The sequence below is a fragment of the Dipodomys spectabilis genome, unplaced genomic scaffold, assembly GCF_019054845.1.
Source record: "Dipodomys spectabilis isolate Male_0828 unplaced genomic scaffold, ASM1905484v1 ptg000125l, whole genome shotgun sequence".
In the NCBI taxonomy this organism is placed as follows: Eukaryota; Metazoa; Chordata; class Mammalia; order Rodentia; family Heteromyidae; genus Dipodomys; species Dipodomys spectabilis.
In genome coordinates, this window is record NW_024870802.1 from 16,497,231 (window position 1) to 16,523,007 (window position 25,777).

The window sequence follows — 25,777 nt, forward strand, 5'->3', positions numbered from 1 at the left end:
GAATATTTCTTAATTTGGTCTCTAATTCTTAATCATAAGGTCCAGTAAATTCAGGTGTGACTATCAGAAAAAAATCACTGCACACAGCTTTAATAAGTTTATATTCACCAGCTTTTATTAAAAAAAATGGCTTGATCGTTCAAGAGATACAGGGACATTTGGCTTTTAGTTTGTAGGAGAGCTTGCTTTCTTTCTGCATCGGCTCAAAAGTCAGTCCTTGGATCCAGAAATGGACAGGTTGCCTGGGATAAGGTGAGAATGATACTACCACTCAATCCTGCTCAACAGGTTACTTGTAGCGATCCTTAAAGGAAACGGTAGGGTCTCTTCTTGTTTCCATGAAATTCCATAGCCATTTCTCCACAAAACATTCTATGAAGTAAATGAAGCTCATGCTTGTATAACAGCGATGAGAACACCACCTTCAGACTTGGTTCCTGGCACAGGAGAAAAGCATGCCACTCCACCCTAATGCTATACTCTCACTAAATTAAATCTTAGGATGATAAATGTGGCATGGCTTTAAAATTCAGTGAACCATCTTTGTAGTAGAATTCATTAGCACATTTAGCTGTCAGCTGAAAGATTTGTGATAGCCAACTACTTGGTGAATAAGTGTTATGAAGCAAAAGAGTGATATCTGCAAAACATTGTAAATATACTAAATGCTACTCAGTGTACTGATTTGAATGATAGGATAGTGATATTTAGGTTATGTGTATTTTTAAGATAATAAAAACAAAACTTGAAAGATTGCATTGGAGGTTTGTATTTTTCCTGACCCTGAGTCATGACTGAATTTTTCTTCCTAACATCTACAACTTAATATTCTCTTACATCTAAATATTCGTATGTTCATCTGACTTAAAAAAAAAAATCTCTGGTCCAAGTGTTCTACCTGGTAGCATCCTGGCCTCACCCAGGAAATTATAATTAACTGGCATACCAATTTTAAGGAGATTAACAATTGTATTAGATGCACAAATGTATATTTCCTTGCAAAACTCTTTGGCTAAGACTGAGAATGGGATTTATGTCTGTTCTTTCCAAAGGCATTATATGGCTTTTTTTTTGTAAGAAGGAATGAGGAAGGAAGAGATTCATAAAGATTCTGAGTGAGCCAGTTTCTGAGGTTCTTTTAACTACCTCTGCTTCCTGGCATGGGACTTAGAACTCTTACTTCAGTATTGTTCAGTCAGTATTGTTCATTTATAAAGCAAACATCATGAAAGGTGGCAGGTCTTTATAACCTATACAAGAATAAAGTACAACAGAGAAAGAGGTGACTGGGAAAGACAGACAAGATACAGTTATCTGCCAGGAGGCTCATGAGGCAGGGGTTGTGAAACACTTCCCAAGAAAAGGCTTCAGCAAAAACGAAGGAAGCCTCAGGCTGGTCTAGATTGGCCCTGGAAATCAGGGAAGGATAATCTTGCTGCTGCCTGGAAGGAAGTGCTCCTTGGACAAGTTATTGTTGTTGTTGTTGTTGTTATTACTTATTCCGGACAGCAGATTTCAGCTGCTCGTGCTATACCATTTCTTTCCAGAAGTAGGAAGGCTTGTTACAGATAAATATGCCTGTGATGAACACTGCAACCAGGATCAGGGAGAAGAGGACCATGAGGAAGATGTAAGTGGAATGTGGGAGACGTGCAGATGATGGTTGCTCAGCTGGGATCATGTTGGTCAGATTCAGCATGTAGCCCAAAGTCCAGCCGGCGTTGCTACCCTCGACCTGCAAAGAGTGAAAAGTTAGCTATTTGTGGTTAAGAAGCTAGTCTAGTTTATATACAACCCTATCCAGAACAGTGGAAGGATAGTAGGCACCCTGTTCTCAAAATACAGGTTATATTCTATACTAGGCATCTGGTTGTGAGGAAAATGGCAGCATATGACTAAATGAGAGTTTAGATTTTCACTTAATTCCAAAGTTCAGAAAGGAATATGGTAAATGGATTCTACCTGGAAGGACTTAATCCAATAGATCTTTGCTTTCTTGCTTTCTTGTTTATTTTTTTTTTTTTTTTTTAATTATTGCTTTCTTGTTTATACCAATAGGGTGGGCATAGGAGGTGACAGGAAGCAGACAAAGGATGAGGAAATGATTGTTCTATCCTGTCCCGTCCTTTTAACATCTTTGCCAGGCCTGGGCTGGGCTTTACTAGGGAAAATCTAGGAGAGGACAATCTGGGAAAATCTGTGTAATAATACCAACAAGTTAATATTACTTTATGGAAGCTGGATAACTCTATATGCAGGAAAAAAAGGATTCTTAAGATATAAGATATATTCTGACCCTGCCAGGTGCCTAGGAATAATTTCCAATCACCTGAGAGCTGACTGGAAAATAACTGGTCTTTGAATGGTAATTTTGGAAGTGGTTAATTACATGAGTTGTGCATGGTTATAGTAGAAAAATGCAAATTAAAAAAGTTCAATTAAGCTTAAAAAAGAAAATTTAAACCACCTTTATTTCACCATTCAGAAGTTGTTTCTGTTACCATTTTGTGACATACCTTTTAATTCTCTCTGAGCATAAAAAATATGGGAATTAAGTTTCTGTAGAAGAATTCACTTATTACTATCTTCATGTCTCTAGGTATTTCTATGCCATTTTAGGATTTAAAAATCATAGAAAGGGCTGGGAAGGTGGCTCAGTGGTAGAGTGCTTGCCTCGCATGCATGAGGCCCTGGGTTTGATTCTTCAGCACCACATAAGCAGAAAAAAAAAAGCCGGAAGTGATGCTGTGGCTCAAGTGGTAGCATGCTAGCCTTGAGCTGAAGAGCTGAAGGACAGCCCAGGCTCAGAGTTCAGGCCCCACGACCGGACCCCAAAAAAATCATAGAAAATTGGAAATGATGTATCCACTTTTAGACTCTTAGCACATACTGTCAATCTCCCAAAAGACTGTATTAGTTTATACTCCAACTAAAACTATGTGGACATTCTTCTTTCCTCCAAACCCCTACCAGTATTAGGAATTAGTAATTTGTAAAGCTTCAATGCTTTGTTTTGCTTGAAATCACCACATTTTAGAAGGGGACAAAATATTTTTGCCATTAGTGTATATAGGCTTAAAAACACTGCCCTTGATACTTTCAAGCTTAAGTCCCACACCTGGTGTGTATCTGTTTCTGAATACCTGCAGGTGGCACTACAGTAAAGCACAGCAGGGATTTTGCTTCTTCAAGGGCTTCTGTTAAGTCTGGTTTCTAAGTAACCAGCCTCATTCATAGCCATTCAGTCTCTTCCTTCACTCAGAGCTTTCAGATTGGTCAGTTTTGAAGCAACAACCAACAAAGCTTTCATTCCTTATAAGAAACTATGATGGTCCTTTCCTGAATTGAAGAAGGGGTCTAGGGAGGGGGGCCGTGGGAGTCTGAAGTTTGGAAGTGCTGTTACATTGTTTTAGTATCTCAGTCTTTATGAGAATTAGTCATTGTACAATGGGAAGAAAGGCAACAGAGAATGTAGTCAGCTCCCCTTCAGTCCCATAGCTGGATGATATTTCCAGAAGAGTGTGAAACAGAATTCCAGTTTGGATCAGAGGTGGAATGACAAAACAGGACATTGGGGCCAAAACTTCCATCACACTGACTCCCATCTTTTTTGAGCCCAAAGCTGCTACAATCAACACCACCCAACCTCCACACATCCAACAGGTGCTCAAATTACCTTGCCCATAAAATGAATTTGCTCCCAGGAATCATTTGTAAAATGATAGCCTTGCAGAAGAAGGGAGAGGATGTAGGCCCCAGAAAAGCAGTATTCACTCAGATATTTCTCCTTTATTTCAGGAAAAGATGTCTTTACCTAGAAGTGAAACGAAGGAAATATCATACCTGCACAAAAGGATCTCTCTATAGCTTTCTTTGTTACTACTAGACCTGAGAAGGATCACGTGGGCTTGAGGGTTGGCTTTCCCAGAAGCACTGGGGATGGTGCTGTACTACAGTGGGTGCTACAATGTTTTTCAGTTTATGGTATTGTACAGAAGCACTTTATTCCTAGAGCTCTATATGTCTAGGAAAAAAGTTGTTCCTGTGGTATAGTATGTTTTAAAGCAGTTAATTTCAGTATCTTTTTCATCCCCTAAACTTGATATTTTAATATTATTAGAATATTAATATTTAATATGAACAGAATATTATTCTATTTAGTATGTTAATGTATTATATAATTTTATAAATACAGTATATGAAAGGAGTCTGTTATTTTTTAGTCAGTGTTTCCTATATATTCATCAGATTCTTTGGCTAAGAGCCTCTATAAACATCTTAAGGGAATAATGTCCAGAAAAAGCCTTACCACACACTTAGCTTAGTATGTGTACTGACAGCAACATTCTCAAAGAGCATGTTAGTTCTCACCCCAGTCACTCAAAATTTGCACTTTCTGATGATTCTTGGGTGATTCATGTGCACAGTACAGTCTGAGAAACACATTCAGCTCTGGAAACATTTTACTGGCTAAGTACTTAGCTTGGTGGGAAAGCACTTGCTTAGCATATGCAAGGCCCTGGGTTCAGTTTCCATTACTACAAAGCAACAATATGGCCAATTACAAATGGTCAATAAATACATGAAGAAATGTTCAACATCTTTAGTCATAAAGGAAATGTAAATCAAAATGACACATTTTTATCTCACTTTAGTCAGATTGGTTTTCATTAAGACAACAACCAAATTTGGACAGAGTATTACTCAACCATAGAAAGAATAAATTTGCCAACTACTGGTGGCTCATGCCTGCAATCTTAGCTACTCAGAAGGCTGAATTCTAAGGATCACAGTTCAAAGCTAGCCTGGGCAGGAAAGTCTGAGAGACTCCAATTAACCACCAGAAATCCAGATGTGGAGCTTTGGCTCAAAGTGATAGAACACTAGCTTTGAGCAAGATTGCTCAGGGACAGTGCCCAAGTCCTGAGTTCAAGACCATTGACCGACCAAAAAAAGAAAGAAAGAAAGAAAAAAGAATGGTGTCTTTTACAAGAAAATGGATGTAACTGGAGATTTTTATGTTAACTTGAGGCCAAACATAGGAATATGAATACCTCATGTTTCTTCTCATATGCAGAATCTAAGTTTTTAAAATGGCATGAAAGTATATTAATAAGAAATAAAGTCTCTTTTTTTTCAGTTGAAAATGGCATGGAAGTAGACCAAAGAACTAACTTGGGAAGAAGAAAGTACACAGGGGAAAGGAAGGGAAAGAAATAGAGGAATTATTATGATTAACGTACTTTGCATGTATGCATGAAAATGTCACAGTGCAACTGATTTTGTACAATATATGCTAATAAAACCTTAAAAAAAAAAGAACACTGCATGGGCAGCTTAGTGGTAGAACACTTGGCTAACACATAAGGCCCTGCATTCAATCCTCAGCAACACATAAAACACTAACAACAAGATAAAAGGTAACATGTTAGTGAGGATATAGAGAAAAAAGAACCCTTACATGCTGGTAATAGGAATGCAAATCAGTACAGCCATTTTAAAAATATTACAGCCAGGTGCTGGTGACTCACAATTGTAATCTTAGCCACTCAGAACTGAGGCTCTTGGTTTGAAGTTAGGCTGGGCAGCTAAGTTCAGGAGACTCTAATTTCCATTTAATTACCAAAAACGTCAGAAGTGGAGCTATGACTCAAGTGTCGCGTATGTACATATGTTGAAAATATCACACTCTACCACATGAAAACATACAGTTATTATGTATCAGCCAAAAATGAAAGTAAAAGACGGTTAAAAAAAAAACAAGGGCAATAGTGTAAATACTGCAATTGCTAGCAGATTAGTAAGACAAGAGAAAGAAACAAAAGGGATCCAAATAGGAAGGAAGAAGTCAAACTACCTCTATTTGCAGATGATGTGAGTCTATGTCTAGAAGGACATAGATTCCACCCTAAAAACTCTAGACTTGATAAGCACCTTCGGCAAAGGAGCAGGATATAAGATTATCAAACAAAAATCAGCTTTCTATCAACAATGAGATGGAGAAGGACATTAGAAGAATACCATCATTCACAGTAACCTAAAAAACAACAACAAAACAAAACAAACCCACCAAGAAATAAACCTAACCAAGGACCTCTATAATGAAAACTATAAATCTTTGAAGAGAGAGATTGAAGCAGACACCAGGAGACAGAAAGACTTCCCATGTTTGTCAAACTGACTAAAGTATGGTAGGGATGGGTTTCCATGATGTAACCCCTTTGAGCAATTAACAGGCTAACAAGATAAATATCTGGAAGCTAAAACATATGAGGGTGGTAGGGCTGAGTGAACAGCGTGGATGAATGGAGAGAGGAATGGCAGGTGAATGTAGTCATAATATTTAATGTATATATGTGAAAATAAAACTAGGAAACCTGAGATGAGTGGGGATGGGTTAGATGGGGGGCAGTAATGGCAGGGGCATCACTGAACAAGATGAATTGTACACAATGGACGTGTTAAAAGCATTCTAAACAGCCAGGCACTGGTGGCTCACACTTATAATTCTAGCTACTCAGGAGGCTGAGATCTGAGGACTGAGGTTCAAAGCCAGCCCAGGCAGGAAAAGTCTGTGAAACTCTTATCTCTAATAAACCACCAGAAAATGGGAAGTGGCACTGTGGCTCAAGTGGTAGAACGCTAGCCTTGAGCTGAAGAGCTCAGGGAGAGCGCCCAAGCCCAGAGTTCAAGCCCCACGACCAACAAAATAAAAAATAAAAATAAAAAAGAAGGGAAAACTGAGGTATGGGGCTTCTGGCATAGCCTTTTCTATACACAAGTATCTGGTTCTACTCATGATTTCAGACAAAAGGGCCACATCCGCCAACTTGGGTCCATGATGAAATGCATACCATCAAGGTTGAAAAAGCAGTGATTGAGGTAGAGATGAACTGCTGACTCTGTCAGTAGAGCCTATTAAAGGACTTCATATAAAGTGAGAAACACCAAGGAATGTGGATAAATTCATTCTTTACTCCACCACTGGATTTCTCTAACACATTTACTGGATATTAGTCAAACCTGGATGAAGTTAAGAACAGATTCATAACCTCCCCAGTAGTGACAGCAATTGTGACAGTTTCTGTTTCTAGTTACTTACCTCCTCCCAGGACTTAGAGCAGAAATTTCCCATTATCTCAATCATCTGTTCCTCAGAGGACACTTTTTCCGATGTTAAGTTTAAAAAATCCATCACAAAATAGAAAGCTGAAAATGCCTGCGGTAGAAACACCCACAGTTTTAGGCTGTGCCTAACACACAGGGACATTGACTTGGTCCTTTTGGGGGCTCAATTTTGGCTCTGAAAATAGCAAAGAAACCCTCCACTGGCAATTCGCTACTATAGCATCTGTATGCTTCAATTCCAGTGAAAAGCCCAGTGGAAGTTTCTCAAAAGACACTGTGAGTTTTTTATTGTTTTGTTTTTAAACCATACCCCCGCCCCCACACACACACTACAGTGAAATGGTTTAAGTGGTACAATGCCAGCCAGATTGAAAAGGTATCAACAACACACACACACACACACACACACACACATCTCATGTGTAGTAAGTAAATAGTTAATAAAATTAATAACTGTAAATATTTCTATTTTCCTTTTTTTGGCATGATTTCTCCCCTATTTCAGATCTAAACAGTTGTCTGGCAATGTAGTTGACATTCCATTAAAGGTTTCCAAAAGAACAAAGTCAGAAAGTTAACCCAAAGCAACATTGATTCATAAAGGAATTAAAAACAACCTAAGTTGTGTTAAATCATTTTCCAAGGGTCAAATCAAAAGGTATGGACAGCACTTAGAAATATTAAGTGAAGCATCTGTAGTCACAGAAGAAACATGATCTTGTTACAGTTTTTTTTTTTTTTTTAAATCAAGGTCCTGTTCCAAACCACACAGCTGACATATCCCCTCCCTTCATAGAGCCAAGGGGAAACGCTGCTGAGTGAGCTGGGTATGTTCATCTTTCTTGCTGTACTTCAGAATAAGATCGTTATCTTCCCTTGATCACTCAGTTCATTCATATTCACATTAATTCATTTTCTCATTCCATCAGCCTGTCAGCTGAAAGACTTAATGACAACATTTATTGTATAAGTTTTTCAGAAATCTGCCACAGGCTGGTTTAGTACCTAAGGTCAATTTCTCTGGGAATATCTCTTTTGCCATCGACTACTGTTTATACAAACAGATTGGAATTCAAACTAGGAAAATAGTGTTGATAGACTGATGGCAGGGTTTAGGTTCTTTTCCCCGCTTGGTTTATGTATATTTAGAAAGTAACCTTAATCTTAGTTATAATGTTTTCCTTTTTTAATTCCAAGAATTATCCCAAATGACAAAAACCAAAAGCAAACAAAAAGTCTCCTCCTTTACCCCAAGCAGCAACATTTCTCAAACTCCCATAGTTGAGGATCACATCACCAAGTTTATGCCTGTGGCTGGAAGACACTTTAATGGGGCGGGGGGAACCCCACTATTCTGGTCTTGCTCTTAGGCTTCAGGAACTGAAGCCAGGGATTTTCTTTTGCCAGAATGGATGCAAAACCAATTCTTGAGAATGCCGACTCCATTTTAGGAATTCCTGAGTTTGTTTAACTATCGATAGGATACTGTCCTAAATCTGTGAACTGTCCCTTAATTCCCAAACTAGCAATCAATATTATAGTATTTTTCTTTATAATATTTTACTTGGTATCTACATCCTATGGGTCTACATTTGAGTAACAAATTAGGATAGAAACATTCTAAGTAATCTTCAGGAAGCATAGCTTTTTGTTTGTTTGTTTTTTCGGTCATGGGGCTTGAACTGTAGGCCTGGGCACTGTCCCTGAGTTCTTGAGCTCAAGGTTAGCGCTCTACCACAGTGCCACAGTGCCACTTTAGTCTTTTCTGTTTATGTGGTGCTGAGGAATCAAACCCAGGGCCTCATGCATACAAGGCAAGCACTCTGCCACTGAGCCACCTTCCCAGCCCCAGGAAGCATAGCTTTAAAAAGTCAGATCCTAAGTCAGAAGCCAGTGGCTCATACTTATTATAGCAACAGGGAGGTTGAGATTGAGAGAATCTCTGTTCAAAGCCAGCCTGGGCAGAGAATTTAACAGACCTCTTCTCAATTAGAGTTGAGCATGGTGGTATGGACCTGTTATTCTAGTTACATAAAGTAGTCTATAAACTAGTTGGACCATGATCAGGCATATACAGGGACAGGAAACTAGACCTTATCTGAAAAATAACCGGCAGGAAAGAGTTGGAGGTATGACTCAGCAGTATACCACTCACCTAGTAAGGTCCTGAGTTCAAGCCTCAGTACTGAAAATAACAAGTCAGTTTCTCATCTTTCAGTTTCTAGTTTAGACAGTATTTATAGAAAGTTATTTAAAGAGTATATGACTCTTTTCTTCTAGCTACTCTGAAATCTATTAAAACCTATCTCAGTGTGTTGTTATACAACTATAGTTCTAGATAATTTGCAAGTTAAGGGAGGAAGATCTCTTTTTTTTTGGGGGGGGGTCCAGTCGTGGGGCCTGAACTCTGGGCCTGGGCACTGGGACTGGGCTCTTCAGCTCAAGGCTAGCCTCTACCACTTGAGCCACAGAGCCACGTTTCTTTTTTGCTTATGTGGTGCTGAGGAATCAAACCCAGGGCCTCATGCATGCAAGGCAAGCACTCTACCACTGAGCCACCTTCTCAGCCCCGGGAGGAAGATCTCTTGATCCCAAGAGTTCAAGTGCTACCTTGACAAATTAGACTCCATCTAAAAAAAAGTTTAAAAAAATCTACATTACTATTTTCTACATCTAAACAATAGCAATCTGAAATCTGGATCTTGCCAGAGTTTCCAATTTCAGGGCATTTTGATTTGACATTAAGGATGCCCTACCTCTATAGCAACTTTAACCTGAAGGCAAAATATTTATGAGCCACTTACCATGTGATGATAACTTTTGGTGGTTAAAGCAATATAGATTTTTAGTCTATTTACTACCATTAATACAAAGTCTATTATAAAAATTTTAAAGTCAAAATGTATGTAAACCAAGATTTACATATGATACATGATATCATTCAGTCAAAAGAATGGTAAGAAAGAGCAGCATTAAATCACAATTCTACAAATACACTGTAGCCCATACTACATCACTGTGGTGGTTTCTTTCACAGTACCTCCATTTTGCTGTTATGGTGAGCTCAAGTGTGGCGAACCTCTGATTTAAATACATGTTACACATCTGATATCCACATGAGCAATTTCATTTCTCTAGTACATTGCATATTACAGTACATAGTGATCTTTTATGGTTCTTATGTATTTCCACTGTGTACAATACAGATAATGTAAATATGTGTTAAGTATGGTACGGGTAAGGCTTCTGGAATGACAGTCTATATTAATAGTAATTACATTTTGGAGGATTCAAGTTTGATCAGTACCAGGAACCTCAGAGATCCCTGAGCCTCATCTGCACAAAGGGGATGGAGGCGTGGCTTATGTGGTAGACTGTCTGCTTAGCAAGCACAGGGCCCTCAGTTCAAAAGATTAGACTTGGAGGGGGGACCAAGATGGCGACGGGGCAGTAGGGAAACGCCACAGCTCTCTCCAACCAAAAAGAGAGTTCGAGTTCCAACGTTTAATCTCCCCAAGAGACCGACAACAACAAAAAGACGAACACTCAGAGAAAAACCAGAGGTGGAAAATAACAAAAAAAGAAAGAGAGGAAAAGAAGAATTTCAGAACAGAGAAGAGCGAAGACCCCTCCCCCAACCTTTACTGGCCGCGCAGCAGTGCGCCAAGCCGCCGGCCAGCCGGCCCGGCGGGGGCTGCCGGAGCCACAGAGACACAGGGGGCTGCTTGCAGATCACCAGGTACCGGATTGCAGAACAGCCGATCGCCAGGAACAGAGAAACCTACCAGCCGGGAGTCTCCACGAGGATCCTACCCCCACCCCTCACTCTCCACCGGAGCGGAGAGGTTCCATCCCGCCAAAGCCGCCCGGCACCAGCAGCGCGACAAAGGGACCTGTCGGCAGACCACCCGCCCAATCGCGATCCCAACTACCCGGCGGGGGGCCGCCCAACCCAGCCCGCAACCACCCCAACTGAACTCGGATTGCAACAACAACTGACGACCTACAGGGTGAGTACCCAACAGGGGACAGTGAATCCATCAAGGGAGACCAGAGCTGGAGGGAATCCCCAGACCCTGACCTAGACTCCCTACCCCAACACCCGGACCACAGGACCCACTAAAACTGGGAACTGTTCGAGAACTCCACCAGCCGGTGGAGCACACTCTGCTGGCCAGGCCAGAGCAAGAGCGCCCCTGGAAGGGAGCTTAAATGCCCAAGCCAGGAACAGCGCCCCTGGGTCAAGACTACCAACAGTAGAAGAAATTTGAACTGTGTCCTCCAGGCTGCATAACCTAGGTGGTATAAACATTAGCACAGGCCTAACGAGCGCGCTCCAGGCTGGGGCCGGAACCAGGCCCGGGGACCGGCGCCTGAACAAAGCAAAAAGGGTCAGAAGTGGGGCTGTGGCTCAAATGGTAGGGTGCCAGCCTTGAGCTGAAGAGCTGAGGGACAGCACCCAAACCTAGAGTTCAAGCCCACAACCAGCCCAAAACAAACAAACAAAAACACATCAGGAGCCCATAGCAGACTCCAGTATTTGGGAGAGTGCATCCAGAGCATCTGTTCTTCCCAAGAGCACCCGCAGGAGCAAACACAAGCAGTCTAGGCTGCTCAACCCTTCCAAAGGCGGGAATTGCTACAGCAGAGAGCTGAGAATCCTAAGTAAGTCAGAATAGCAGCTGGAAATAGGCTCCCAACAGAATCCAGATCAGGCACAGACTCTCTCCACCAATACAGAATCAGCAACCAAGCAAAGACAGACACACCAAAAAAAGATTGAAGAGCAGTCTCCTGAACCCCCATGCGAAAATCACAGAGAAAAATCACAAGGTTTACCACTACCCAGGACAGCAAGCTCACCTCAAAAGCCAGCAGCCACGCAGGGGAGAACCCCAGTGGGAGCAAAGCAGGAATGGAAGACAAAAACTACATCCAAGGGTTGCTGGAGGCAATGACTCAAGAAATAAAGCGAGAAATGGATCAGAAATTGAAAGAGCACAAGGATGAACTATCAAAAGATATACAGGATATCAAACAAAAGTTGGATGCAAAAATAGAAGCTGCACAAACCTCAGTAAGAAGTGAGATAAACGCCAAATTAGAGGTAATGCATACTGATCTCACCTCATTGAGAGGTGAGATCAGTACTCTGAGAACCAACATTGAATCCATAAAGGGATCCATTTCCACCATGCAAACCACAATAGAAGCCACGGTCAACAGAGTGAATGAAATGGAAGGTAGAGTGTCAGATACAGAAGACAGAATACACCAACTGGACCAAAAAGTGACAGATATGGAAAAATCACTCAAATTAAACCAAAGGGAAATTCAAGAGCAAGCAGATAATGCTAAAAAATTTAACCTTCGCATAATCGGAGTGGACGAAGGTGAGGAATTCCAGAGCAAGGGAATGCAACACCTATTTAACAAGATAGTCAATGAAAATTTTCCCCACCTCAAAAACGACCATCTTAACTACATCACAAAAGCTTATCGAACACCCAACAAGCAAGATCCCAGGAGAAACACTTCTAGGCACATTATAGTAAAAATGATGGATCTGAATAATAAGGAAACAATCCTGCATGCAGCAAAAATGAAGAAGGAGCTATACTACAACGGGAAAAAAATTAGAATCACTGCAGATCTCTCCACACAAACAATGAATGCAAGAAAAGCCTGGGAAAGCACCATACGAGCCCTGAGCGCCAATAACTGCCAACCCAGACTGATATACCCGGCAAAGCTAGCATTCACATTCGATGGAGAACTGAAAACTTTTAATAGCAAAGAAAAACTAAATGAATACATAAACATTAAGCCAGCATTACAAAGAATTCTAAGAGGGGGGACACAACCTGAAGAAAGCAACCAGGAACTGGGACCTGCCCCAAACAGGCATTACTCAAAGTCTAACTGAGCAAGCACAGGAGGAAAGGAAAGAAGAAAAACTTAGGAAAACGGAATGGCAGGGACAACAATGCATCTCTCTATACTTTCTCTTAATATAAATGGGCTGAATTCGCCAATTAAAAGAAAACGAACTGAGGACTGGATCAGAAAACAAGACCCATCCATCTGTTGCCTTCAGGAGACCCACCTCTCAGCCAAACATACAAACAAACTCAGAGTGAAGGGGTGGAAAAGGATCTACCAATCAAATTCCCCCAATAAGAAAGCAGGTGTAGCTATCCTGATATCTGACAAAATAAACTTTTCATTAAAATCGGTACAGAAAGACAAGGACGGACACTACATATTAATAAAGGGAACAATCCAAGAGGAGGATATAACCATCATCAACTTATATGCCCCAAATATCGGTGCACCCAGATATGTCAAACAAATGCTCTCAAACTTACAGAATAAAATAGATCCCAATACGATAATACTAGGAGACTTTAACACGCCACTCTCACCAAAGGACAGGTCTACCAACCAGAGGATTGGCAAAGAAGCTACCGAATTAAGTGAGGCCATACTTCAAGCGGAATTAACTGACATCTACCGAGTATTTCACCCTAAAACAACACAGTACACATTCTTCTCAGCAGCTCATGGAACTTTCTCCAAAATAGACCATATCATAGTTCATGCAAGGAACTTAAGCAAATACAAAGGGATCGACATAATCCCCTGTATCCTATCTGACCACAGTGGAATCAAGCTAGCTCTCAATAACAAAGCGTACCGCAGAAATTTCTCTAATACATGGAAATTGAACAGCACACTCCTTAACAAGGCCTGGGTAACAGAAGAGATCAGAGAAGAAATAAAGCATTTCCTACAACTCAATGAAAATGAAAACACCTCACAAAGAAACTTGTGGGACACAGCAAAAGCAGTCCTGAGGGGCAAATTTATTGCCCTCAGTGCCCACATCGAGAGAATGGAGACAGACCAAGTAAATAATCTCATGTTGCAACTAAAACAGCTAGAAAAACAAGAAAAAATGGGACCTAAAGCTACTAGACGAAGCCAGATAACCAAATTGAGAGCAGAGATTAACCAATTAGAAAATCAGAAAACCATAACCAAAATAAACCAAACAAAAAGCTGGTTCTTTGAAAAAATAAACAAAATTGATGGCCCGTTGGCAAGATTAATTAAAAAAAGAAGAGAGGAAACCCATATTAATAGGATTAGGGATGCCACCGGAAACATCAGAACACGTACCCAAGATATCCAAACAATTCTAACAGACTACTTTCAAAAGCTATACTCTCTAAAGGAAGAAAATCTGGCGGAAATGGATGCATTTTTAGAGAAATACAAGTTACCCAAACTGAGCAAAGAAGAAGTTAACCAATTAAATAAGCCAATATCCTATAATGAGATACAGGAAGCTATCAAAAGTCTTCCAACAAAAAAAAGCCCAGGACCAGATGGATTCACAGCAGAATTCTATAAGACCTTTAAAGAAGAACTAATACCCATACTCCTCAAGCTCTTCAGAGAAACAGAGAAGGAGGGAGCTATCCCAAACTCATTCTACGAAGCCAATATCACACTCATCCCCAAACCAGGCAAAGACCCAACCAAAAAGGAGAATTACAGGCCAATCTCCTTGATGAACACAGATGCAAAGATCCTTAACAAGATTCTAGCTAACAGAATCCAGAAACACATTAAAAAAATAATACACTATGATCAGGTAGGCTTCATCCCAGAGACACAGGGATGGTTTAACATACGTAAGTCAATAAATGTAATCCAGCATATCAACAGAGCCAAGGTCAAGAATCACATGATTATCGCCACAGATGCAGAAAAGGCCTTTGATAAAATTCAACATTCATTCATGCTAAAAGCTCTGGAGAAAATAGGAATAGAAGGAACATTTCTAAAAACAATAAAAGCCATTTATGACAGACCAATAGCCAATATTATACTTAATGGGGAAAAGCTACAACCAATCCTCCTAAAAACAGGAACAAGGCAAGGATGTCCACTGTCTCCACTCCTCTTCAACATAGTCCTAGAACCCTTAGCCAGGGCAATAAGGCAAGAAAAAGACATTAAAGGGATCCGCATAGGGAAAGAAGAAGTTAAATTATCCCTTTTTGCAGACGACATGATACTATACCTCCACGATCCCAAAAACTCCATCCCCAAACTTTTAGAAATCATAAGTCACTTCGGCAAAATAGCAGGATACAAAATAAACCCACAAAAATCAGTTGCCTTCCTATACACTGATAACGCACAGGAAGAGAGGGAAATAAAGGGAGCAACCCCATTCACAATAACCTCCCAAAAAATAAAATATTTAGGAATTAACCTAACCAAAGACGTAAAAGAACTATTTAATGAGAACTATAAAAAGTTAAAGAAAGAAATTGCAGAAGACACTAGGAAATGGAAAGACCTCCCATGCTCCTGGATAGGCCGACTTAATATAGTAAAGATGGTGATACTTCCAAAACTAATATACAAATTCAATGCAATTCCTATTAAAATCCCAATGACGTACATCACTGAAATACAGAAAACAGTCCAAAAATTTATATGGAACAACAAAAGACCTAGAATAGCCAAAACAATTCTAAGGGATAAAGACAATATGGGAGGGCTATCCATGCCGAACTTCAAACTCTACTACAGAGCTATAATAACAAAGACAGCATGGTACTGGCACAAAAACAGACCCGAAGACCAATGGAACAGAATAGAAGATCCATAAATCCACAGGCCTACAGCCAGCTGATATTCGACAAAGGAGCCAAGGACATACAATGGAAGAAACACAGCCTCTTCAACCGCTGGTGCTGGGAAAACTGGGCAGCCACATGCAGAAAACTAAAAGTGGACCCCAGCCTATCACCATGCACCAACATCAACTCAAAATGGATTAAAGACCTTAACATTAAACCTGAATCTCTGAAACTACTACAGGACAGAGTAGGAGAGACACTTGAACTAATAGGCACAGGAAGGAACTTCCTGAACAGAGTCCCAGGGTCACAACAAGTTGGAGAGAGACTCGACAAATGGGACTACCTTAAAATAAAAAGCTTCTACACAGCTAAATCTATCGCAACTAAGCTAGAAAGACAACCAACTAATTGGGAAAAAATATTTACCAGCAATATATCAGACAAGGGGTTAACATCCTGTATATACAGGGAACTCAAGAAACTAATCCCTCCCAAACCTAACAAACCAATTACTAAATGGGCAAGGGAACTAAAGAGGGACTTCTCAAATGAAGAAATAAAAATGGCAAAGAAACACATGAGGAAATGTTCATCATCCCTGGTGGTGAAGGAAATGCAAATAAAGACAACCCTGAGATACCACCTTACCCCAGTCAGAATGTCCCACATCCACAAATCAGCCAACGACAAATGCTGGAGGGGATGTGGAGAAAGAGGAACCCTATTACACTGCTGGTGGGAATGTACACTTATACAACCACTTTGGAAAGCAGTCTGGAGGGTCCTTAGAAAGCTAAAGATTGACCTCCCTTACGACCCAGTCATACCACTTCTAGGCATCTACCCTGAACAACAGGAACCAATATACAAGGACACGTGCACCTCCATGTTTATTGCAGCACTGTTCACAATAGCTAGGATATGGAAACAACCTAGGTGCCCCACCACAGATGAATGGATCCAAAAATTGTGGTACCTATACACAATGGAATATTATGCAGCCATTAGAAATGACAAAATAATGGCATTTGCAGGGAAATGGATGGAGCTAGAAGGAATCATGTTGAGCGAGGTAAGCCAAGAACGAAGAGACAAACGGTACATGGTCTCCCTGATAAGTGGATGCTAAATCTAAAAGGTTAGGTGATACGACAAAACTAACAGGACTTAAGAAACAAAGAACTCCCGCTCATCTGGTTGAACCACTACTAAATATCCCCATGCTGCTGATCACAAATATGGTATATAACATGTGAACACTGTTATATATTACAGACTGTGGTAGACAATTTGCTCCAGGGAAGTTAGAATCAACTTGTGACTTTGAAATTATGTAATCATTTAATCACAATCAAAAAAAAAAAAAAAAAGAACCTCGGGGAAGGGAGGGAGGGAGGGGATGGTAGGGGGGAAAACAATGGAGGGGGGTAACAATGTTCAAGAGGAAGTGTACTCATAACCTCACTCATGTAACTGTAACCCTCTGTATAGTAGCTTTACAATAAAAAAAAAAAAAAAAAGATTAGACTTGAAAACCTCAAATACTATTCTTTTGCCCATTGACCAGATAACTAGAACTATCTGCATTATTAATATAGCATGTGGTTTTGATTATTTTAACTAAGAATTATCTTTTTGGTAATGACAAAAATTTTAAAACGCGTTTTTCTCAATATTTTTTTTTTTTGGTCGTGGGGCTAGAACTCTGGGCTTGAGCGCTGTCCCTCAGCTTTTCAGCTCAAGGCTAGTATTCTACCACTTGAGCTACAGTGCCACTTCCGGTTTTCTGGTGGTTTATTGGAGATAAGAGTTTCAGGTAACTTCCTGCCTGGGCTGGCTTTGAACCGCAGTCTTCAGATCTCAACCTCCTGAGTAGCTAGGATTACAGGCATGAGCTACCTGCGCCAAGCTTCAATATCCTTTTAAAGATTTCACTTTTACATCTGGTTAAGGTAAGATTTTATGGAAGGTTATTTAAAGAGTATATAACTCTTTCCTTCTATCTACCCTGAAATCTGTTAAATCCTATCTCAGTGTGTTGTTATGCAACTATAGTCCCAGATTTTAAATTATCTGATAAAGAAGGAAGAGAGGAAGGAGGAAAAGCTGAGCATGGTACTTGTAATTATTGCTACTCTGAAGGCTGAGGCAGGAAGATCACCAAGTTCAGGGTTAGCCTGTTCAAATTACTTATGCCCTGACTCAAACAAACAAACACTTTTTTAAAGGGTTTGAACATGTTGAATTTGTACACTAATTAAATAACAACAACAAATAATATATAAAATAAAATAAAAAATAATAAACATTTTCAAAAGAGAGGCTGGGGGATATAGGCTGAGTGATGGAACGCTTACCTAGCCTCTGCCAGTCTGATATTGACCCCATTCCCCGGAACTCCCGCAAAAAGCCAAGCAAGATAAAAGACAAACTGCACGCACCTGTTAATAAAGGCCCTGAATAGTTTGTGGCTTCTTTTGGGTTTTTGTTTTTAGAAAGCTGTATGTAGGGAGTTGAGTGTGGTAGTATATGCCTGTAATCACAATTAAGGAAGCAGAGGAGGAAAATGATGAGTTGAGGCCAGCTTGGACAAAGTCAGCAAGATTTTTTTTTTTTTTTTTTTGGGTCCAGTCGTGGGGCCTGAACTCTGGGCCTGGGCGCTGTCCCTCAGCTCTTCAGCTCAAGGCTAGCGCTCTACCACTTGAGCCACAGCGCCACTTCCGGCTTTTTTCTTTTTGCTTATGTGGTGCTGAGGAATTGAACCCAGGGCCTCTGGCATGCAAGGCAAGCGCTCTACCACTGGGCCACTTTCCCAGCCCCAAGTCACAAGATTTTGTATCAAAAACAAAAATAAAATGGCTAAGGGCATGGATAAAGCAGAACACCTGCCCAGCATGAGTTCAGAGTTCTATTCCCAGTATTAAAAGTTATGCATGGTGCCGGGCGCCAGTGGCTCATGCTTGTAATCCTAGCTACTCAGGAGGCTGAGATCTGAGGATAACAGTTCAAAGCCAGCCTGGGCAGGAAACTCCATGAGACTCTTATCTCCAATAAACGTACTAGGAAACCGGAAGTGGCACTGTGGCTCAAGCGGTAGAGTGCTTGCCTTGAGCTGAAGAGTGCAGGGACAGCGCCCAGGCCCAGAGTTCAAGCCCCACAACTGACAAAAAAAAAAAGCTATGCATGGATTTTTGCTTTCAAGTGAAACCAGCTTCCCTAACCTCTGTGTTGCTCAGTGGTCAGATGTATTACATGTATGTAAACAAATACACTTTAAATGTTCTAGTTCCTTACTGAATTTCTTTCTGGCCTGTGCTGTTTGTATAAATGATGCAATGTGGTCTTAAAAAATAATTCTGAAGTTACTCCATAAGTAATTCTCAACAGATGTTCCCTCTTCCTTTTTGGTGTTTCTACTTTGCCTACATTTGATTATATCTGGTAACTATGGCTACACATGGCCAAACTGATGAGAGTATTGCCAAGATTTTTTTTATTTGGCAGGGTTTGCTTTTGTGGTATTAGGGTTTGAATCTAGGGCTCAGGCTTGGTAGGCAGGTGTTCTATTATTTGAGCCACACTCCCAGCTCTTTTGTGCTTTATTTTTCTGATAGGGACTCGGGATTTTGCCCAAGGCAGCCTTGACTAGCCATTCTCTTACCTACCTACAGCTCCTATGAAGCTGGCATTATAATTATTCATCATAAACCCAGCTTCTCTGTTGAGATGAGTTCTTACTAAACTACCCTGGCCTCAAATTGCAATCTTCCGATCTCCACCTTACAAAAAGTTGGAGCAAAAATCCTCCCATCATAAATTCTGGTTTAGAACACCCAGGGGAATGATTTTGAAAGTCACAAGAATGAAGCTGGATTTTTGTTGTTGTTGTTGTTGTTGGTCATAGGGCTTGAACTCTGGGCCTGAGTGCTGTCCCTCAGCTCTTCAGCTCAAGGCTAGCGCTCTATCACTTGAGTCATAGCACTACTTCCATTTTCTGGTGGTTTATTGGAGATAAGAGTTTCACACTTTCCTGCCCGGGCTGGCTTTGAACCGTGATCCTTAGATCTCAGCCTCCTGTGTAGCTAGGATTACAGGTGTGAGCCACCAGTGCCCCGCTGAAGCTGGATTTATATGTTACAAATACCTATGTACAAATACAAGTACCAAGGACTTGGCAATGAGAACTCCTGCAGGAATGACAGGATGAAGGCTGCTGGGAAGAAGAACTAATTTTTGCCCCACACCAGTGGTTCATGCCTGCAATCCTAGCTGCTCAGGAGGCTGAGATCCGAGGATAGTGGTTTGAAGCCAGCCAGGGCAGAAAAGTCCCTGTGAGACTCTTATCTCCAATTAACCACTCAAAAACAGGAAGATGAGCTATGGCTCAAAGTGGTAGAATTCTAGCCTTGAGCAAAAGAGCTCAGGGACTGTGAGCAGTCAAGCCCCATGACAGCAATTAAAACAACAACAACAACAACAAAAAAGCACCCCCAACAACTAACGTTTTAGGTTTCACCTGCCACTAAGGTTAATGTAAGCCTAGACCCATGACACTACCTACTGCTGTTTTTTCAGACAGCAAGACAATGAAAAGCTCACCAAGTTCCTAAGAAATTAGGAATTAGGATTGGCCCTGGTAGCTCATGACTGTAATCCTAGTTACTCAGGAGGCTGAGATCTGAGGAGCTTGGGTCAAAGCCATCTGGGGCAGGAAAGTCCTTGAGATTCTTTATCTCTAGTTAACCACTAGAAAACTGGAAGTGAAGCTGTGGCTCAAAGTGGTAGAGTGCTAGCCTTGAGCAAAAGAACTTAGGGACAGGACACCACCCAGGCCCTGAGTTGAAGCCCCACACTGACGAAAAGAAAAGAAGAGAAAGAAAGAAAGAAAAGAAAGAAAGAAAGAGAGAGCGAAAGAAAGCAAGGAAAGAAAGAGAAAAATCAGGAATTAGGTCAGGTTTGATTACTGTAGATCCTGAGCTCTCTCCAGGAAGCTCTTCCTATGATCCTGTACTGAGTCAGGAGAACTGAGAGCTGCTCTCTGGAGGGGTATTTAGAATCAGATCTCCTTTTATCCATGCTGTCTTGTTTTTATTTTTTTTATTTTTTTGTCGGTCATGGGGCTTGAACTCTGGGCTTGGGCGCTGTCCCTCAGCTCTTTAGCTCAAGGCGAGCGCTCTACCACTTGAGCTACAGCGCCACTTCCGGTTTTCTGGTGGTTTTTTGGAGATAGGAGTCTCACGGTCTTTCCTGCCCGGGCTGGCTTTGAACCGCGATCCTCAGATCTCAGCCTCCTGAGTAGCTAGGATTACAGGCGTGAGCCACCAGCGCCCGGCTTGTTTTTATTTTTGAGAAGGGAAAAAGAATATGAAGGCAGACAAAGGCCTTTATTTCTTTGAATGATTTCTTGAATAAATTTATGTATCTATAAACACTTAGTCAATAATTGCTGCCTAACAGATAGTAGATAATTTTGCAATATACTCCTTGTGATTGCAATAATGCTTGGTGTCTCAGAACCAAAATATGGGAATCTGAATTACTATATCAAGAGGTCTGTCCTCCCATAATTGGAAAGGAATGAATTTGAAGCTGTAGTTCAAATACCTCTCAACTCTTCAAAATGTAATGCAATGTTGCAATTTCAATACTTCCTTCAGATTTAAATCTTTCTTGGGGTTTTCTGAGTTTAAATCTTCCTTGAGATTTCCTGTGTTTCTACTTTTAAATAAATGTCTTGAAAGAGGAAAATGCTCAGCTGCTCCAACTGCTGCTTTTCCTCCTGACATCTGGAAAGTCACTGTGGCAGATTCTAATGATGCCTGCCCCAGAGCCCTTCTTCTTGCTTACAGAAACCTAAATGTACCCACATAGAGGAAGTTAAGGTGCTCAGGAAACACTTCTCCCAGGAGACAATGTTTAAACCATTTTAATCCATTTTCCTGTAACACACCTTAGTGCATTCACCACATTCTGGCTAAGAGAATATCTATGGCCCTTCTGCATAATTAAATTAAGTGTGTAAGACAAACCCTACACTTCATTTCTGCATTGGTATTACTTGGGGAGATGTGATGCTTGGAGCAGTAGCTGCCATCTTAGCACCACAAAAAGGTCAAGGAGATAATTGAGAAGGTAATCCCAATTGCTACCCTTGTGTGGCCAAATAACCAGCCATGAATTTTCTCAACGTTATTATGAGAGCGAACAAGAAATCCTATAATTTAAACATATTCTCCAACATGCAACTAAAATCGTTCTCCAATATACCTCATTATTTTACAGACTTACCCCAAAATTCCCTTGGAGTGGTGGCAAGAAAATCCCATTGAAGGCGCAGCTTGAGTAAGGGCAGTAACTGGTGTTGAAGAGCTCAAGAATACTTTGCTGGCATTTTTGATAGTCTCCAGTACCCTGGATTTGAAACTGATCAAATGGCAGCATTTTCTGGAGCCTGTTGGTGCAGGGGCTCTTGTAGACCTCACTTACATTCATTGTCTTCTCATATCCAGAGTGAAAGCATGGGTCCCTGATGGTTCTGCTACTTGAAACCTGAATGGGAAAATTACTTGAAGGAATCCTGTGTAAATGATTTTGGGGACTAAAGACATACTCTGATATGGTCAATGTGAAGGCCTTAAGCAACATCATTGGCATATAGCCAATGGTACCATAGAGCCAGGCACTGGGTTCACACTTATAATCCTAGCTACTCAGGAGGCTGAGATCTGAGGACTGCGGTTCAAAGCCAGCCTAAGCAGGAAAGTCTGTGAGACTTTTCTGTGAGACCTCCAATAAACCACTAGAAAAGTAGAAGTGGCGCTGTGGATCAAGCAGAAGAGTGCTTGCCTTGAGCTGAAGAGTGCAGGGACAGCGCCTAAGCTCAGAGTTCAAGCCCCACAACCGACAAAAAAAAGAAGAAGAAGAAAGAAAGAAGAAGAAAGAACAAATAAGAAGAAGAGGAGGAGGAGGAGGAGGTACCCGACATCAATGTAGTAGCATATTTACAGAATGTTGATAGAGTGATTCTGGGTTCAGAAATGCCATTAGTTGGGACTGCCCCTTCATGCATAATCCTAATTACACAGGCCACATAAAGAAAATTCTCAGAATCTCAAAATTATAAGCCAGAGGTCTACACCCCGTCCCTTCCTCCCCTCCCCAAACAATCAGAAGCTCCAAGACCTGAAAAGTGCCTTATGTCCTTCAAGCCAAAAGTATAAAAACGAGTTTTACCCCTCAAAAGAAGAAAAGGGGCAGCTGTTGAAAAGAAACTTCACGGTGCTTTGAGGCCAGTGGGCATCACTCAGCAGCACCTATTCGTATGGTAGTCATCTTACGGACCAGAGTGCTGGGTGCGGTGGAGTTGTGGGAAAGAGAACTGGCTGTCCTTTCATGAAGACAGAAAAGCTGATGTGACACCCTCTCTGTGTCTGCTAGTCAGGGTGTGCCTGGTTCTCTCACGATGCTGCCTTCAAAATGCAGAGGCATCTGGGAATAAGATCTAAAGTATGGACTAACAAATTCAGTGTTGTTCTGAGGTTTTGTTTTCTTCCTCCTCTCCAGGTCATTTCTAACAACTCTGTTTTCTGTGATTTATAGGAAAGAGATTTAAAACTGGTCTAAATGAGCTTATAAATGGCAACCTTTCTTCTGAACAGTGCTCTAATGTGTAACTTTCATTATCATTGCCACCAGGGTGAGAAATTAGTTCCTAAGAAAGGATCTGACTTGTGTCCTTGGAGATAGTGCAGTAAACAAACACAGGAGGGGATGTCTGCATGGGACAACTCATAGGGGTCGACCAGATGTAGTTTGGTATCCTGCCTAAAAAGATTTGGAAAGCACAATAATCAGTTTCAGACCAATTACTGGATTAGAAAAAGGAAATAACAGGATGTGGGGGCTGAGGACCAGATGTGGAGAGAGCAGGTCTGAATTCAGTTATACTTGCCTGAATGTCCTTGGCCAGTTTCTGCCAGAGTGCTTGATCTTTCCCGTAGCACAAGAAGCTGTGTGTGTATACAGTGTAGTCTTTGCCATAAAGACGAAATTGCAGAGAGTTTTCGGGAGACTCCACAGTGTAGTTTAGGGGTACAAAAGTGATTTGTGTAGAGGCTCCCCCAAGGTCCAGAGCTCCAAAGGTTTCCTGACTTTGTGGAATGAAGCTGAGCCAACTCAATTTCTAAAAGAGAGGACAGTTACTAGTCTAGCAATCTGTGGATATCCTGATTTACACAGGATTTCTTGCACTCAGCAACTTCCTAAGTCAGTGAAGTGGGGGGCAAAGCTCACTGCAGGCTCCAGCATCAAATCAATAGCAAGAAAAGAGGGGCTTCAAAGATATAGCCAGACCCCAGCAATTTGGAAGCCCTGTGACTAGTCCTTACAAACAAGGGGCCTAAGGCAAGCTGACTCAAGTCTCAATTTCCACTCAGTAAGTCAGGAGATGTGTGATGTTGGGCAGAATAATAACCCTTTTTGGCTATTAATGTTAAGATCTAAAACAGAAATAATTTTGCCTCATGCTCTTGTTCTGATAATGCTCAGCATAGCACAAGACACACAGCACGAGACAGATACTAATCATTCTTTTTGGTTCCTTTGGTTTTGTTTTGGAGATCAGGTCTTGCTATGAAACCCAGGCTGACCTTGAACTAACAGTTTTTCTGCCTCAGCTACCCAAGTAATTGGTATTACAACTGTGTGCCACCTCACTCAGCTATTTTTAATTTTAATAAGGTTAAACTAATTATAAACAAAATAGATTCTATTTTCCCTCATGTCTCCTCCTAAGGTGAAGATAAGGCTCCAATACTCTTCACTAATAGAAAAAGTTCTTAAAAGACAAGTATACTTCTAGTGACTTTTACACAAGTGGGAATACATTCATTCATCCATCCATCCATCATTCTGGCTAGCAACTCAGATACTTTTCCGAGATAGCAATGGCACTGGCCCTCAATGAGCCACTTTCATGGATGCTGTGGGTATTTACCTGAGTGAATTTGCCCAGCAGATAGTTGATGGTAATCCATCCATAGGCACCTTCCTCTTGGCCAGTGATAATCCGTGCACCCTGGAAGTCAAAGGGGTAGTTGCTAAGGCTCCTTGACACTGCAGCCAGGACCCTTTCTGCCGACTGTTCATTTTCCATTCTACACAAAAGAAGAGGTGAGGTTACTATTTTGTCTTAAAAATGACACCTACCCATTCAGGCAGATTGTCCATGTAATACCCCAAGAAGTGGACCATAACACAATGAAGTAAGTAGAGACACAGAGATCTCTGCACATGGCAGTCAAAGGAACCTTCCCTTTAAGATGAGGGAGAGTTACTCTTTTGTCCCTTTTCCAGATCCAATTCTTTCTGTCCTTGAGTAAGTTGGTCTTCCTAAAGTAGTACAATTTTTGCTCTGTTGTTTCCTGGATTACAAATATCAAAAGCTCTTTTAAAAATTCTATGGTGGGAGCCTCATCATATCTAGAGCTACTGTGTGCTGTATTAACCATTAATGGTGGCTCCTAGTTGGTTACAAAGTTAGACTTGTTGGTATTAATTAGGGCTATAGTAGAACACAAGTGGAAAGAGATTGGGGACAGATACCCAACTTCCTCTGCTGCCACCTTGGGAAAACCAGTCAATTATTGTGTCTGTTTGAGACCATTAGACCTGAAGAGTCTTTCAGGGTTGTCATAGTACAGATGAAACTGCTTCCAGGATCTAGGCTATGCAACACTGAGTCTTGTGAGGGAATACAGCCTGCCAACTCTTGTCTGCCATTGAATGGTGTCCATTAGCTGCCTTCCCTTTATCGCTAGCTTTCTTCCCCTCTAATACATCTCTATTAGTGACACTAATTGTGTAACAACCTTAAATAGCTTCACATTGTCTCCAAGTTAAAACCCCAAATCCTGGCATCCACAAGGCCATTTGTGATTTGAACCTTGTCTTCTCAGAAACCAACTCACAGCTTGGGTCCTGCCACT

At 41.1% G+C, this 25,777-nt stretch overlaps 1 protein-coding gene across 5 annotated transcripts in view; it reads right to left on the reverse strand.

Moving 5' to 3' along the window:
• Nucleotides 1-88: 88 nt before the first annotated feature.
• The window catches only part of Entpd1 (ectonucleoside triphosphate diphosphohydrolase 1), an 81,558-nt gene continuing 55,869 nt past the window's right edge, over nucleotides 89-25,777 (reverse strand). For 4 of the 5 annotated variants that reach the window (XM_042689418.1, XM_042689414.1, XM_042689413.1 and 1 more), the window contains 6 exons: nucleotides 24,787-24,946; nucleotides 23,743-23,973; nucleotides 22,080-22,340; nucleotides 7,103-7,219; nucleotides 3,677-3,814; nucleotides 89-1,735 (listed from right to left, as the gene is read on the reverse strand). In XM_042689418.1, coding sequence (XP_042545352.1) covers nucleotides 1,529-1,735; nucleotides 3,677-3,814; nucleotides 7,103-7,219; nucleotides 22,080-22,340; nucleotides 23,743-23,973; nucleotides 24,787-24,946 — 1,114 coding nt within the window. In that variant the 3' untranslated portion in view covers nucleotides 89-1,528. The remainder of the gene's footprint in view (nucleotides 1,736-3,676; nucleotides 3,815-7,102; nucleotides 7,220-22,079; nucleotides 22,341-23,742; nucleotides 23,974-24,786; nucleotides 24,947-25,777) is intronic. The other variant, XM_042689416.1, reaches the window with a different exon arrangement.